The sequence below is a fragment of the Hemitrygon akajei genome, chromosome 1, assembly GCF_048418815.1.
Source record: "Hemitrygon akajei chromosome 1, sHemAka1.3, whole genome shotgun sequence".
Taxonomy (NCBI): Eukaryota; Metazoa; Chordata; class Chondrichthyes; order Myliobatiformes; family Dasyatidae; genus Hemitrygon; species Hemitrygon akajei.
This window is the reverse complement of record NC_133124.1, coordinates 183,666,830-183,684,886: the sequence shown is the minus strand read 5'-3', so window position 1 is coordinate 183,684,886 and position 18,057 is coordinate 183,666,830. Positions and strand designations below refer to the sequence as shown.

General features: G+C 50.2%; 1 protein-coding gene across 1 annotated transcript in view; it reads right to left on the bottom strand.

Moving 5' to 3' along the window:
* LOC140733090 (ETS domain-containing transcription factor ERF-like) overlaps window positions 1–2,382 on the bottom strand; it is a 97,319-nt gene extending 94,937 nt beyond the window's left edge. Inside the window, exon 1 of the mRNA XM_073055930.1 lies at window positions 2,292–2,382. Coding sequence (XP_072912031.1) covers window positions 2,292–2,367 — 76 coding nt within the window. The 5' untranslated portion in view covers window positions 2,368–2,382. The remainder of the gene's footprint in view (window positions 1–2,291) is intronic.
* Between the last annotated feature and the right edge of the window lie 15,675 nt (window positions 2,383–18,057).

Sequence of the window (18,057 nt, the reverse complement as noted above, 5' to 3'; positions counted from 1 at the left end):
CAGTGGCAGTGTGTAAAATGAAGTGAGTGTCACTGCAGTGTGATAGAGTGCGTGCCTTTGTACTAGTATAAAGTCACTATAGTTGTGTGCGTGGTTTCAGAGTCATTAAGGTAGTGTGTCTCCTTGTAGTGGTGTAATGTCAGTGCAGTGCTGTATGCCTGCCTGTAGTTGTGTGTTTCTCTCTCTTGTACTCTATGGTACCATGTGTTAACTGAGTTGGTGTAAAGTCACCCTGGCAATGTGTGTCTCACAGTAGTGTTGTACTCATGTCTCTCTCTGTAATTGTGTATACTCACAGCTGTAGTTTGTGTCGCCATGAGGTGTGGTAGTGGTAGTTTCGACAGGGGAAGTTGTCCCTCAACCAGCATGTGTGTGACATTTGCCAGACACAAAATGGCAGCAGTTTTTTGCTACGTGGTAGAGGGATGTGGAATTGGGCCTGGGTAGGATGGTCATGGTCATCCTGTAGCGGTGTAAAATAATAGCAGTTCTGGGTGTTTACCTGTAGTGTGAAATGTTACTGCATTTATGTGGGTCTCCCTTTAGTAGTGAAATTCACTGCCATAGTGCGGGCCTCTAGTGGTTATGCATGTCTTCCTGCAGTGGTGTAAAGACACTACAGTAGTATGTGCCACACTGTTGTACAGTAAAGTCACTTCGGTGGTGTCTGTCTCCCATCAGGTGGTGTAAAGTCACTGCTATCATGTGTGACTCCTGTAGTGGCGTAAATACCAGTACAGTAATGTGTGTGTCTGCCTGTAATGGTGTAATATCACTACATTAGTTTCTGTCTCCCTCTTGTGGTGTAAGCTCACTATGGTCATGTGAGCTATCCTGAGTTGGTGTAAAGTCACTGCAGTTCAAAGTAAATTTATTACCGAAGTACATATCTGTCACCGTATACAATCCTGAGATTCATTATCTTGTGTGTAATCACAGCAAGTACAAGAAAATCAGTAGAAAGACCACACCCAACAGAACAGACAAATGACCATGTGAAAAAGCCAACCAAGTGTGCAAATACCAAAAGAAAACAGAGAAATAATAATAACATACAAGCAATAAATATTGATGAAGGGGGGGGTGTGGTAGTGGTGTGTGTTGCTCAGTAAGTTTGTAACAATGCTGTGTTAGTGTGTGTTTCCCAGTAGTGGTGTTTGCCTGTAGTGTTGTAATGCCACTGCATTAGTGGGTGAGTCTCCATCGTGGTGTTCAGTCACTGCAGTCATGTCTGTCTCTATGTAGTATTGCAAGATCTCTAAGGTAGTGTGAGTCATGCTGTAGAACTGTAAAATCACTGCAGTAGTTTGTATCGCCCTGTCACTACATTTGTTTTTGATTCCCTGCTTTGGTGAAAAGACACTAGTGTGTGTTCACATGATTCATGGCTGAAGTGTGTTTGCCTGTACTGTTGTAATGTCACTGCGTTAGTACGTGTCTCTTGTAGTGGTGTAAATTCACGGTGTCAGTGTGAGTGTCTCTCTGTGGACGTGTAAATGCACTGCAGTTATGTGTATCTCCTTGCACTGGTGATAAGACAAAATTGTACTATAGGTTCCTCTGCAGTGTGTTTGCCTTTTACGGAGTAAAGTCACTGTGGCAGGATGTGTCTTCCTGTACATGTGTGTGCCTACCTGTAGAGATGCAAAGTCACTATGATAGCATGTTTTACCCTGTAGTGATGTAACATTGCAGTGGCAATGTGTGTCTGACTATAGCTGGGAAAGGTCCCTACTGAAACGAGCACCTTCCAGCCGTGGGAAAAGTCACTGCAGTAATGTAATGGGTGTCTCCCTGTAGTGGGTAGAGTCAGTATTGTCTTGTGTGTCTTCCTGTAGAGCAAGATCACTAAGGTAGCGTATCCTTTTAGAAATGAAAATCCAGTACAGTGAAAGACCATAGTGGTGTAATTACAAGGCAATGGTATGCAACTCTCTGTAGTGGTGCAAGGTCACTACAGTAGTATGTGTGTGTGTGTATATATATATATCCCTGTAGCCAAGGTGGTTATGTTTCCCTGTCCTACTGTACAGCCAGTCGGTTTCCCTGTAGTCGTGTAAATTCACGGTGGTCCATTTACTTGCGTTACACACAGAGTAGTGCACGAGTGCATGTCTCCCTGTCGTGGTTCAAAGTGACTATGGTTGTGTATGTTTCCTTGAAGTGGTGTAAAGTTAATGTGGTACTATGTCTTCCTGTAGTAAAGTAACTGCGATAGAATGTGTCTCCCTGTAGCAGTGTAAAGTTATTACGGACTATTTCTGCGGGATTAAACTCTAGCGCGCACTCACCCGCTGAATGTGTGACGGTGTCGCGTTCACCGGCCCTCTCACCCCTGCGTGTCATTGCGCCGGTTGCCTTGGCCATGACGTATTCGCTATTTCCTCTCCCCACATTGGCTATTCCTTCCAACCACGAGATGACCTGACGTCACGGCGGCTCCCAGCCCCCGATTGGTGTGGAGCGTCGACCAATCGGGTGTGCATTCCGGCAGGTGACGCGAGGCTGATCGGGATGCCTTGGCAACCACCGGCGCTCCGGCTGCCCGGTGACGTCAGCTGGCAACCCGGGACCTACGACGTCATGGAGGCGGGAGGGTTTTCGGGGGTGTGACCGAAGTAGGGGAAGGGTGGGCGGCCCCATAGGGGGTATATCCTGCTTCTCATTGGCCCAGTCTGCTGTCGCTAGCCCGCCGTCAATGAATTCAACAGGTCCCGCCCCCCTCGGGAGGAGGAGACGCCGCGATCGAGCGACAGTAGAAAGGGGGAAGGAAGTGGGCCCGGCGCCGATGGTGAGTTTCCCTATCAAAAGCCCTCGCCGCTGGCTTTACCGCAGCAACGGCCGCGGTTGGCGCTGTCCTCGCCGTCCCGTCTCAGCTGACAGCCCTTCGCCGCCTCGTCCGCACCCTGATTCCCTCTCGTTCCCTGCGTTCGCCAGCGCAGGCCTTCGGTCTTCCCCCGAGGCACGTCGGGAGTTGTAGTTTTCAATCCGTTCCGCATCCATGCCCCCGTCTCTGTGACGTCTTATTTTGACTACAATTCCCGGCGGGCTATGGGTGGATGGGGGTTGGAGCGATTTTGCGCAAGCGCGTCCATAAGCGGGCTCTGGTAAACACAAACGCTCCTTCTGTCCCTCCCCCTTCTTTCTGCCATTGGTCTGGCTGTCTGTCGGTCAATGCGGATGTGACTTTCTGATTGGTTGGTTGGCTTGCTGGCGTAGGCGGGGAGGGTGGGAGGTGGAGGTACGTTCCAGCTCCATTCACCATTTTGTAGCCCCGGTCTTCCTTGTGAGTGACCGCAAGGCAAGGAGCAGTGGGGGGAACTGTGAGTGACTGTGGCAGGCTGTCCTCCCCGCAGCTCGGTGAGTACCCGCGAGCAACGGGCTGTCCGCCAGGCCGGGCCAATGGCAGCTGCTGCACTTGTACAGAGACAGCTTCGTACTACTGCCGTGGGAGCTTTGCACTACTACAGTGGCTTCGCACTACTGGAATGGCCGCTTTGCACTACTGTTGTGGCTTTGCACCACTGTCTCGGCAGCCTCGCATTACTATAGTAACTTTGCTCTATTGTCGTGGCAGCTTTGCACTACTGTACTGGCTTTGCACTACTGCCGTGACAGCTGTGTACTATATAGTGGATTTGCACATCTGTTCTACAGTGGTAGTTTTGCACTACTGCATCAGCTTTTCACTATGACAAGGGTGGCTTCACACTACTGCTGTGGCAGCTTTGCACATCTACAGGGCTACCTTACCAAAATAGTGTTTTGACTGTACTACAGGGTCAGCTTTGCATATTTGCTGGGGCAGCTCACACCACCATAGTGCCTTGGTACTACTACAGGGGCAGCATTGTACTATGATAATGATCACGTGCTACATTATTCCATGACAATGGGCAGTTTCTACCACTGTTGCAGCGTTACATACTACTGGCATTATTGCTGTGACAGCTTTGCCCTGCTGCTCTATTCTTACACAACTGTAGCAGCAGCCCTGCTCTGCTTGCAGAAACCTTGCACCAATACAATGGTATCTCTGCACTGTTTTCATGGCAGGTTTGCACCTGGACAGGGGCTTTATAACACTGGACGGCGCCTTGTGATTGCAGCTGGGGTTTACATGACTATAGTTCTCCAGCGCAGTGGGCTTTGCACCAGCATGGGGCATTTGAGCGCAAGGGAAGCTGCACCACTCCAGTGGAAGAATTTTCTCCCTTCAGGGGCAGATTTTGGATGAGGGTAGGGAGATTTTCCCACTGCAGGGACAGAGTCTGCACAGTTACGGGGGGTGGATTTTGCAATACCTCAATTGGACTGCTCACAGTGGCAACTTCACATGCCATAGGGGAACCTCTCCAATGAACAGAGGCGGCTTCTGCAGCACGGGGGGTGCTCACTCTGGGCAAGCCTCGTACTATGACAGCTCAAGCCATGCATGACTGGAAAGAGCTTTGCACCCTAACAGGAAAGATATCAAGCTAGAAAGAGCACAGAGAAAATTGACACGGATGTTGCCAGGACGAGTTACAGGAAAAGGTTGAATAGGATAGGACTTGATTCGGTGGAGTGCAGGGAAAATGAGGGGAGACCTTGGAGATATGTTCAAAATTATCAGGAGTATAGATAGGGTGAATGCATGCAAGCTTTTCCCTCTCAGGTTAGGTGAGACTAGAATTGTAGATCATGGGTTAAGAGTGAATGGTAAAATATCGTAGGGGATACCTGCAGGAAGATCTTCTTTGATCAGACGGTGGAATGATCACACTCTTCTTTGAATGTGGAATGAGCTGGCAGCAGAAGTGGCAGCAAATGTGGGTCCAATATCTGAGAGAAGTTTGGATAGGTACATGGATGGGAGGAGGTATAGGAGAAGGTAGATCGGACTAGGAAGATTATTGGGTTGCCATGGACTAGGTGGGCTGAATGGCATGTTTCTGTGTTGGAGTGTTCTATGATTCTGCATGCTATCCCATCACACACTCACAGAGTCAGACATAGAGTGAAGCTCCATCTACACTGTCCCATCGCACCCTTCCGGGGTCAAACACAGAGTGAAGCTCCATCTACACTGTCCCATCGCACACTTCCGGGGTCAGACACAGAGAAGCTCCCTCCACAGTGTCCCATCACAAACTCCCAGGGTCAGACACAGAGTGAGGCTCCCTCCACACCATTCAATTGCGTACACCAGGGATCAGACACTGAGTGAAGATCCATCTGCATCATCCCATCACACAATCCCAGGGTTAGACAGAGTGAAACTCCCTCCACACTGTCCCATCACACACTCCCGGGGTCAGACAAAGAGTGAAACTCCCTCTTCATCGTCTCATCACACAGTCGCGGTCAGACACAGAGTGAAGCTCCCTCCACACCGTCCCATCACACACTCCCGGGGTCAGACACAGAGGAAGGCTCCCTCCACACTGTCCCATCACACATTTCTGGGATCAGACACAGAGTGAAGCTCCCTCCACACTGTCCCATCACACACTTCTGGGATCAGACACAGAGGAAGGCTCCCTCCACACTGTCCCATCACACACTCCCGGGGTCAGACACAGAGGAAGGCTCCCTCCACACTGTCCCATCACACATTTCTGGGATCAGACACAGAGGAAGGCTCCCTTCACACTGTCCCATCACACACTCCCGGGGTCAGACACAGCGTGAAGCTCCCTCCACACCGTCCCACCACACACTCCCGGGGTCAGACTCAGAGTGACGCTCCCTCCACACTGTCCAATTGTACACTCCCGGGGTCAGGCACAGAGAGATGCTTCCTCCACACCATCCCATCACACACTCCCAGGGTCAGACTCAGAGTGAGGCTCCCTCCACACCATCCCATCACACACCCCCGGGGTCAGACACAGAGTGACTGTCCCTCCACACTGTCCCATCACACACTCCCGGGATCAGACTCAGAGGGAGGCTCCCTTCACACTGTCCCATCACACACTCCCGGGGTCAGACACAGCGTGAAGCTCCCTCCACACCGTCCCATCACACACTCCCGGGGTCAGACAAAGAGTGAAACTCCCTCTTCATCGTCTCATCACACACTCCCGGGGTCAGGCACAGAGAGATGCTTCCTCCACACCGTCCCATCACACACTCCCAGGATCAGACTCAGAGTGAAGCTCCCTCCACACCGTCCCATCACACACTGCCGGGGTCAGACACAGAGTGACTGTCCCTCCACACTGTCCCATCACACACTCCCGGGGTCAGACACAGAGTGAAGCTCCCTCCACACTGTCCCATCACACACTCCCGGGGTCAGACTCAGAGTGACGCTCCCTCCACACTGTCCAATTGTACACTCCCGGGGTCAGGCACAGAGAGATGCTTCCTCCACACCATCCCATCACACACTCCCAGGGTCAGACTCAGAGTGAGGCTCCCTCCACACCATCCCATCACACACCCCCGGGGTCAGACACAGAGTGACTGTCCCTCCACACTGTCCCATCACACACTCCCGGGATCAGACTCAGAGGGAGGGTCCCTCCACACCGTCCCGTCACACACTCCCGGGGTCAGACACAGAGTGAGGCTCCCTCCACACTGTTCCAACTCCGCTCAGTCTTGGTCCATATACCTTCCCCAGCCATGGTCTTGCGAGGGTATCTGAGAGACACATGACATCAGTGGGCTGATTGACAGTTGCTACCAGCATTGCAGAGGGGTCAGTGACATGGGGGTAGTCACGGGAAGGAAGACTCTGACACAGCCGCTGAGCAGAGTGGCCTGAACCTGTTTGCCCGGCCTTGTCGACGGGCCAGGGATTGAAACTGCAGCGAGCCAGGCAAACCCTTGGGCTGGGGGGAGGGCAGTGGGCAGTGCTACTCCAGATTCCAGAACTTGCAGATACCAAACTGCTGGAGGAACTCAGCAGGTCGAGCAGTATCCCTGGGGGAGATGGTGTGTGGATGTTTTTGGGTGGAATGTCTTCACCTGCTGGTGGAGCGGGGAAGAGGTGGATCCCTCACTTGGGTGAGTAGATGGTGGTAGGTAAGGGAAGGGGTAGTGATGTCAGAGGCTGGGAGGTGTCAGGTGGAAGTGTCACCCTGTGTCCTGACGAAGGGTCTCGGCCCGAAACGTCGACAGTACTTCTCCTATAGATGCTGCCTGGCCTGCTGTGTTCCACCAGCATTTTGTGTGTGTTGTTGTTTGAATTTCCAGCATCTGCAGATTTCCTCGTGTTTGACTTACCATTCCCACTAGCTCTTGCCCCACCCCTTCTATTTTTATACTGGCTGTGTCCCCCTCCTTGTTTACAGTCCAGATTGAAGGGCCTCGACCCAGAACGCCCACTGTTTTCTCTCCACAGATGCCGGCTGACTCACTGTTCTTCCTGCAGTTTGTGTGATTTACAGTCTCCTCTGTTTACCCCTGGATGTCCCTGCACAGTTGGACATCTTTGCACACCTGGGACAACCTTACACTACTGTGCACCATTGCACGACTTGGTACACTTGTCTAACCAGGCATTATTGCATGACTGGACAACATTGTACGACTGGGTATCCTTGCACCCTCGAACATTCTTCCATGACTGATCCTCCCAAGCACGGGCTTTGAATAACCATAGTGTGTCCGACATCCTAGCAGGCAGGTCTCTGCCATCCCTGGGCACTGGAAGGGTATGCTGATGCCAAAGAGCGCCCGGGGCGGTTGGAAGCTGTCTCACAGGATGAGTGGGTGTGTAGCAGCGAAGCCACAAGTGTGTATGTGTGGGTGGGGGTTGGTGCAGTGCAGAACAATGAAAGGACACAGGTGGAGGTAGCAGTGAGAGCAGAGCCCACAATGAGGCAGTGCTGGGCAGAAGAATGTCCATCAGACAGCTGTCCTTGTCCAGGAGACAGAGCACTGGGACAGGATGTCCACAAACACCTACATCGGGATGCGGTGAACCTGACTACAGCCAGTGAACAATTACGATACACACCAGGTCCTTGAATCCTTCCACAGCTCCACACTCACGCACAGCAATCAGACATGGACCAACCACACTCACACATGGACCTGTATGAACATACATACCCAGTCACGCGTGGGTCTGCAAGCACCCACCCAGTCACATGTGGAACTGTATATATATACACACACACACACACACTGAGTCACATGTGGATCTGTACGTAAACACGCCACTCACACATGGATCTGTACACACACACACACCCAGTCACATGTGGATCTGCAAGCACCCACCCAGTCACACGTGGATCTGTAAGCACACACCCAGTCACATGTGGAGCTGTATATATACACACACACACAGAGTCACATGTGGATCTGTACGTAAACACGCCACTCACACATGGATCTGTACACACACACAGAGTCACATGTGGATCTGTACACAGACACACACCCAGTTACACGTGGATCTGTACACACACACACACACACACAGTCACACGTAGATCTGTACGCAGACACACACCCAGTTACACATGGATCTGTACATAAACACACCAGTCACATGTGGATCTGTACACACACACCCAGTCACACGTGGATCAACCACATACAGAGAAGGTACACTTCTACATACGGACAATCCCACCCCCCAGCCACAGACATCTAATCCTGCTGTAGGTACCCTCATACGCCCAACTCCCAGGTACAAGCCATCTGACCTTCCCACCCCCAGACTCACATCTGACCTGCCTCCTGCAGTCACAGACATAAGACCCTCTGAACCCCAGACCCAGATGTCTCACTCTCCCACCCCAGGCGCTGACATCTGATCCTCCGACAGACGTCTGACTCTCTGGTTCCCAGGCTCAGACACAGATGTCTGACTATTCCAGTTCAGATCCACGTGGCTAACCCTCCCACACCCAGACAGATGTCTGACTTTCCCTGCCCCAGACACCTGACACACCCAAAACACAGACATCCAACTTCCCACCCCAGACTCAGACCGTATCATCCACCCATTGCCAGAGATAAACATCTGATCCTGTTGCCCACAAACCTAAGACTGTCTGATCCTCCCATCCCCAGACATATATCTGAAACTCCCACACCCCGAGAAACGTCTGCCCTTCCATCCTCCGGACACAGGCCGTCTAACTTTCAGATACAGACACTGGCCCTGCTGCCCACAGACTCAGATGTCTGACCCTCTCAACCCTTCAAAGAAGTCATATGCTTGGATCACAGTACCAGTGGGGACAGGTCTGTCACAGTCTTAATACTGGGGTACAGTACCAGTGGGGCAGGTCTGTCACTGTATAACACTGGGGTACAGTACCAGTGGGGATGGGTCTGTTACAGTCTAATACTGGGGTACAGTACCAGTGGGGGTAGGTCTGTCACTGTATAACACTGGGGTACGGTACCGGTGGGGAGGGGTCTGTCACTGTATAATACTGGGGTACAGTACCAATGGGGGCAGGTCTGTCACAGTCTAATACTGGGGTACAGTACCAGTGGGGGCAGGTCTGTCACTGTATAACATTGGGGTACGGTACTGGTGGGGAGGGGTCTGTCACTGTATAATACTGGGGTACAGTACCAATGGGGGCAGGTCTGTCACTATAACATTGGGGTACGGTACCGGTGGGGAGGGGTCTGTCACTGTATAATACTGGGGTACAGTACCAATGGGGGCAGGTCTGTCACTGTATAATACTGGGGTACGGTACCGGTGGGGAGGGGTCTGTCACTGTATAATACTGGGGTACGGTACCAATGGGGGCAGGTCTGTCACTGTATAACACTGGGGTATCGTACCGGTGGGGAGGGGTCTGTCACTGTATAATACTGGGGTACAGTACCAATGGGGGCAGGTCTGTCACTGTATAACACTGGGGTACGGTACCGGTGGGGAGGGGTCTGTCACTGTATAACACTGGGGTACAGTACTGGTGGGGAGGGGTCTGTCACTGTATAACACCGGGGTACGGTACCGGTGGGGAGGGGTCTGTCACTGTATAACACTGGGGTACGGTACCGGTGGGGAGGGGTCTGTCACTGTATAACACTGGGGTACGGTACCGGTGGGGAGGGGCCTGTCACTGTATAACACTGGGGTACGGTACCAATGGGGGCAGGTCTGTCACTGTATAACACTGGGGTACGGTACCGGTGGGGAGGGGTCTGTCACTGTATAACACTGGGGTACGGTACCGGTGGGGAGGGGTCTGTCACTGTATAACACCGGGGTACGGTACCGGTGGGGAGGGGTCTGTCACTGTATAACACTGGGGTACGGTACCGGTGGGGAGGGGTCTGTCACTGTATAACACTGGGGTACGGTACCGGTGGGGAAGGGTCTGTCACTGTATAATACTGGGGTACAGTACCAATGGGGGCAGGTCTGTCACTGTATAATACTGGGGTACGGTACCGGTGGGGACGGGTCTGTCCTGTATAATACTGGGGTACAGTACCAATGGGAGCAGGTCTGTCACTGTATAATACTGGGGTACGGTACCAATGGGGGCAGGTCTGTCACTGTATAACACTGGGGTACGGTACCGGTGGGGAGGGGTCTGTCACTGTATAATACTGGGGTACGGTACCAATGGGGGCAGGTCTGTCACTGTATAACACTGGGGTATCGTACCGGTGGGGAGGGGTCTGTCACTGTATAATACTGGGGTACAGTACCAATGGGGGCAGGTCTGTCACTGTATAATACTGGGGTACAGTACCAATGGGAGCAGGTCTGTCACTGTATAATACTGGGGTACGGTACCGGTGGGGAGGGGTCTGTCACTGTATAATACTGGGGTACGGTACCAATGGGGGCAGGTCTGTCACTGTATAACACTGGGGTATCGTACCGGTGGGGAGGGGTCTGTCACTGTATAATACTGGGGTACAGTACCAATGGGGGCAGGTCTGTCACTGTATAACACTGGGGTACGGTACCGGTGGGGATGGGTCTGTCACTGTATAACACTGGGGTACACTACTGGTGGGGAGGGGTCTGTCACTGTATAACACTGGGGTACGGTACCGGTGGGGATGGGTCTGTCACTGTATAACACTGGGGTACGGTACCGGTGGGGAGGGGTCTGTCACTGTATAACACGGGAATGGTACCAGTAGGGATGGGTCTGTCACTGTATAACACTGAGTTACAGTACTGGTAGGAGGGGTCTGTCACTGTGTAACACAGGGGAATGGTACCGGTGGGGATGGGTCTGTCATTGTATAACACAGGGGAATGGTACCGGTGGGGAGGGGTCTGTCACTGTATAATACTGGGGTACGGTACCAATGGGGGCAGGTCTGTCACTGTATAACACTGGGGTATCGTACCGGTGGGGAGGGGTCTGTCACTGTATAATACTGGGGTACAGTACCAATGGGGGCAGGTCTGTCACTGTATAATACTGGGGTACAGTACCAATGGGAGCAGGTCTGTCACTGTATAATACTGGGGTACGGTACCGGTGGGGAGGGGTCTGTCACTGTATAATACTGGGGTACGGTACCAATGGGGGCAGGTCTGTCACTGTATAACACTGGGGTATCGTACCGGTGGGGAGGGGTCTGTCACTGTATAATACTGGGGTACAGTACCAATGGGGGCAGGTCTGTCACTGTATAACACTGGGGTACGGTACCGGTGGGGATGGGTCTGTCACTGTATAACACTGGGGTACAGTACTGGTGGGGAGGGGTCTGTCACTGTATAACACTGGGGTACGGTACCGGTGGGGATGGGTCTGTCACTGTATAACACTGGGGTACGGTACCGGTGGGGAGGGGTCTGTCACTGTATAACACGGGAATGGTACCAGTAGGGATGGGTCTGTCACTGTATAACACTGAGTTACAGTACTGGTAGGAGGGGTCTGTCACTGTGTAACACAGGGGAATGGTACCGGTGGGGATGGGTCTGTCATTGTATAACACAGGGGAATGGTACCGGTGGGGAGGGGTCTGTCACTGTATAACACAGGGGAATGGTACTGGTGGGGATGGGTCTGTCACTGTATAACACAGGGGAATGGTACTGGTGGGGAGGGGTCTGTCACTGTATAACACAGGGGAATGGTACTGGTGGGGATGGGTCTGTCACTGTATAACACAGGGGAATGGTACTGGTGGGGATGGGTCTGTCACTGTATAACACTGGGGTACAGTACTGGTGGGGAGGGGTCTGTCACTGTAAAACACAGGGGAATGGTACTGGTGGGGATGGGTCTGTCACTGTATAACACTGGGGTACAGTACTGGTGGGAGGGGTCTGTCACTGTGTAACACAGGGGAATGGTACCGGTGGGGATGGGTCTGTCATTGTAAAACACAGGGGAATGGTACTGGTGGGGATGGGTCTGTCACTGTATAACACTGGGGTACAGTACCGGTGGGGAGGGGTCTGTCACTGTGTAATACAGGGGAATGGTACTGGTGGGGACGGGTCTGTCACTGTATAACACAGGGGAATGGTACCGGTGGGGAGGGGTCTGTCACTTTGTAATACAGGGGAATGGTACTGGTGGGGACGGGTCTGCCACTGTATAACACTGGGGTACAGTACCAGTGGGGAGGGGTCTGTCACTGTATAACACAGGGGAATGGTACTGGTGAGGATGGGTCTATCACTGTATAACACCAGGGTACAGTACTGGTGGGATGGGTCTGTCACTGTGTAACACAGGGGAATGGTACTGGTGAGGATGGGTCTATCACTGTATAACACCAGGGTACAGTACTGGTGGGATGGGTCTGTCACTGTATAACACAGGGGAATGGTACTGGTGGGGATGGGTCTGTCACTGTATAACACAGGGGAATGGTACTGGTGGGATGGGTCTGTCACTGTATAACACAGGGGAATGGTACTGGTGAGGATGGGTCTATCACTGTATAACACCAGGGTACAGTACTGGTGGGATGGGTCTGTCACTGTGTAACACAGGGGAATGGTACTGGTGGGGATGGGTCAGTCACTGTATAACACAGGGGAATGGTACTGGTGGGAGGGGTCTGTCACTGTATAACACTGGGGTACAGTACCGGTGGGGAGGGTTCTGTCACTGTGTAATACAGGGGAATGGTACTGGTGGGGATGGGTCTGTCACTGTATAACACAGGGGAATGGTACTGGTGGGGATGGGTCTGTCACTGTATAACACTGGGGTACAGTACTGGTGGGGAGGGGTCTGTCACTGTATAACACAGGGGAATGGTACTGGTGGGGACGGGTCTGTCACTGTATAACACTGGGGTACAGTACTGGTGGGGAGGGGTCTGTCACTGTATAACACAGGGGAATGGTACTGGTGGCGATGGGTCTGTCACTGTATAACACAGGGGAAGGGTACTGGTGGAGACGGGTCTGTCACTGTATAACACCAGGGTACAGTACTGGTGGGATGGGTCTGTCACTGTGTAACACAGGGGAATGGTACCGGTGGGGATGGGTCTGTCATTGTAAAACACAGGGGAATGGTGCTGGTGGGGATGGGTCTGTCATTGTATAACACAGGGGAATGGTACTGGTGGGGATGGGTCTGTCACTGTAAAACACAGGGGAATGGTACTGGTGGGGACGGGTCTGTCACTGTATAACACTGGGGTACAGTACTGGTGGGGAGGGGTCTGTCACTGTGTAATACAGGGGAATGGTACCGGTGGGGATGGGTCTGTCACTGTATAACACAGGGGAATGGTACCGGTGGGGATGGGTCTGTCACTGTGTAATACAGGGGAATGGTACTCGTGGGGACGGGTCTGTCACTGTGTAACACCAGGGTACAGTACTGGTGGGGATGGGTCTGTCATTGTATAACACAGGGGTATAATACCAGGGTGCAGACCAGTGTGGATGGATCTGTCACTTTATAACATCGGTTTTCACTTGTTTCAGTCACTATAAAGCATTGGTGTTCAGTACTGTGAGCATCAGTCTGTGGCCCTACAACCCTGGATTCCGTGTTCATTGGCACCAGCTTCTCGTCATATGACAACTGTATAGCCTTGTAGTGGATTCACTTACTGAACCACCCTGACCTACACCACTGAGCTAGGAGCTTGTTGCCATCCTGAAGTTAATGGTGTTTCTGGTTGCCCAGGGGACGATTCTGTCTTGGCGTCTGTAGGCGGTTATACAAATTTACAGGCGTGATGGAGGATATTCAGGTAACAGTTGGGAACTGCAGTGCAGAGGAGGTGATGATTTCATGATTTTGATTCTGTGTGTGATTACTTTATCAAGGAGTTCAGGGACGTTGTATATGATGCTCACTGTACTCTGTACCATCAAGACTGTCAGGCAGCATTAATTGAATAACTCATTCACTACATTACGTCATTTCAGCCTCGGATATTTCTCTGTCTTGCAGGATGCTGTTTTAAAGTCAGCTATCTCGACAGCAGGACTTCACTCCTCTGGGCAGTGTTGTTGACATGCCCTCTAGCTATGTCCTCTGTCCCTTTCTGTTTGACATCTGGGTCCTTTGTCATCAGGGTGCAATCAAATTTCCTGTTTGTGTGAAGCTCATTATACACTGTATTAATAAATATAATCAGTGGCCATTTTATTAGGTTCTGGAGGTAGTCCAGTGTTCTCTGTAAGTTTTCCCTGGGTGCTCCGGTTTCCTCCCACAGTAAAAAAGATCATAAGACATAGGAGCAGAACTAGTCCATCGAGTCTGCTCCGCCATTTCCATCATGGCTGATCCCAGATCCCACTCACCTGCCTTCTTGCCATATCCTTTGAAGCCCCAGCTGATCAGGAAACTATTAACTTCCACCGTAAATATACACACGGACTTGGCCTCCACCACAGTCTGTAGCAGAGCATTCCACAGATTCACTGCGCTCTGGCAAAAAAAAATTCCTCCCTTACCTCCATTCTAAAAAGTCGCCCCTCAATTTGAGGCTGTGCCCCCACCCATAGGAAACATCCTTTCCACATCCACCCTATCTAATCCTTTCAACATTTGGTAAGCTTCAATGAGATCCCCCCACATTCTTCTAAATTCCAGTGAGTACAGGCCCCCCCAAAGCTGCCAAACACTCCTCATATGTTAAGCCCTGCATTTCCGGAATCATCCTTGTGAACCTCTCCTGGACTCTCTCCAATGACAGCACATCCTTTCTGAGTTATAGGGTTCAAAACAGTTGACAATACTCCAAGTGTGGCCTGACTAGTGTCTTATAAAGAATCAGCATTATCTCCTTTTTTTTAAATATTCTATTGCCCTTGAAATAAATGCCAATATTGCATTTGTCTTCTTTACTACAGACTCAACCTGTAAATTAACCTACTGCATGAGGACTCCTAAATCCATCTGAACCTCTGATGTTTGAACCTTCTCCCCATTTACAGTTGAAGTCAGAAGTTTACATACACCTTAGCCAAATACATTTAAGTTCAGTTTTTCACAATTCCTGACATTTAATCCTAGAAAACATTCCCTGTCTTAGGTCAGTTAGGATCACAACTTTATTTTAAGAATGTGAAATGTCAGAATAATAGTAGAGAGAATGATTTATTTCAGCTTTTATTTCTTTCATAACATTCCTAGTGGGTTAGAAGTTTACATACACTTTGTTAGTATTCGGTAGTATTGCCTTTAACTTATTTAACTTGGGTCAAATGTTTTGGGTAGCCTTCCACAAGCTTCTCACAATAAGTTGCTGGAATTTTGTTCCATTCCACCAGACAGAACTGGTGTAATTGAGTCAGGTTTCTAGGCCTCCTTGATTGCACACACTTTTTTAGTTCTGCCCTCAAATTTTCTATCAGATTGAGGTCAGGGCTTTGTGATGGCCACTCCAATACCTTGACTTTGTTGTCCTTAAGCAATTTTGCCACAACTTTGGAGGTATGCTTGGGGTCATTGTCCATTTGGAAGACCCATTTGCGACCGAGCTTTAACTTCCTGGCTGATGTCTTGAGATGTTGCTTCAATATATCCACATAATTTTCCTTCCTCATGACGCCATCTATTTTGTGAAGTGCACCAGTTCCTCCTGCAGCAAAGCACACCCACAATATGATACTGCCACCCCCATGCTTCACAGTTGGGATGGTGTTCTTCGGCTTGCAAGCCTCACTCTTTTTCCTCCAAACATAACGATGGTCATTATGGCCAAACAGTTCAATTTTTGTTTCATCAGACCAGAGGACATTTCTCCAAAAAGTAAGATCTTTTGTTGCCCCCTGTGCACTTGCAAACTGTAATCTGGCTTTTTAATGGCGGTTTTGGAGCAGTGGCTTCTTCCTTGCTGAGCAGCCTTTCGGGTTATGTCGATATAGGACTTGTTTTACTGTGGATATAGATACTTGTCTACCTGTTTCCTCCAGCATCTTCACAAGGTCCTTTGCTGTTGTTCTGGGATTGGTTTGCACTTTTCGCGCCAAAGTACGTTCATCTCTAGGATACAGAATGCGTCTCCTTCCTGAGCGGTATGATGGCTGTGTAGTCCCATGGTGTTTATACTTGTGTACTCTTGTTTTAAGGAACAACAGAACTTAACTAAAAAAGCAATACGGGGAGAAAAAATGAGGTACGAATGCATGCTAGCCAGGAATATAAAGGAGGATAGCAAAAGCTTTTTTAGGTATGTGAAGAGAAAGAAGATAGTTAAGAACAATGTTGGGCCCTTGAAGAATGAATTGGGTGAAATTGTTATGGGAGACAGAGAAATGGCAGAAGAATTTAATACGTACTTTAGATCTGTCTTCACTAGGGAAGACACAAGCAATCTCCCAGATGTATGGATGGGCCAAGGACATAGGGTAACAGAGGAAATGAAACAGATTGACATTAGGAAGGAAACGGTGATGAGTAGACTGATGAGACTGAAGGCTGACAAATCCCCAGGTCCAGATGGTCTGCATCCTAGGGTACTAAAGGAGGTGGCCCTGGAAATTGCGGATGCATTGGCAATCATTTTCCAATGTTCCTTAGATTCAGGATCAGTTCCTGAGGATTGGAGAATGGCTAATGTTATCCCACTTTTTAAGAAAGGAGGGAGGGAGAAAATAGAGAACTATCGTCCTGTCAGCCTAACATTAGTAGTGGGGAAGATGCTAGAGTCCGTTATTAAGGATGAAATAGTGGCATATCTAGATAGCAGTGATAGGATTGGACCGAGCCAGCATGGATTTACCAAGGGCAAATCATGATTGACTAATTTATTGGAGTTTTTCGAGGATGTAACCAGGAAGTTAGACAAGGGAGATCCAGTGGATGTAGTGTACCTCGATTTTCAGAAGGCATTTGATAAGGTCCCACATAGGAGATTGGTGGGTAAAATCAGAGCTCATGGCATTTGGGGGAAGATATTGACATGGATAGAAAACTGGTTGGCAGTTAGAAAGCAAAGGGTAACGGTGAATGGGTGTTTCTCGGAATGGCAGATGGTGACTAGTGGGGTGCCACAGGGCTCGGTATTGGGACCACAGCTGTTTATGATTTACATCAACGATTTAGATGAAGGCATTGAGAATAACATCAGCAAGTTTGCTGATGATACTAAGCTGGGTGGCAGTGTGACATGTGATGAGGATGTTAGGAGAATTCAGGGTGACTTGGATAGGCTGGGTGAGTGGGCAGATACTTGGCAGATGACGTTTAATGTGAATAAGTGTGAGGTTATCCACTTTGGGGGTAAGAACAGGAAGGCAGATTATTATCTGAATGGTGTAGAGTTAGGTAAGGGAGAAATACAAAGAGATCTGGGAGCCCTTGTTCATCAGTCATTGAAGGTGAAGAAGGCTAATGGAATGTTGGTCTTTATTACAAAGGGAATTGAGTACAAGAGCAAGGAAATCCTTTTGCATTTGTACAGGGCCCTGGTGAGACCACACCTGGAGTATTGTGTACAGTTTTGGTCTCCAGGGTTAAGGAAGGACATCCTGGCTATAGAGGAAGTGCAGCGTAGATTCACGAGGTTAATCCCTGGGATGTCTGGACTGTCTTACGTAGAGAGGTTAGAGAGACTGGGCTTGTACACGCTGGAATTAAGGAGATTGAGATGGGATCTGATTGCAACATATAAGATTATTAAGGGATTGGACAAGATAGAGACAGGAAATATGTTCCAGATGCTGGGAGAGTCCAG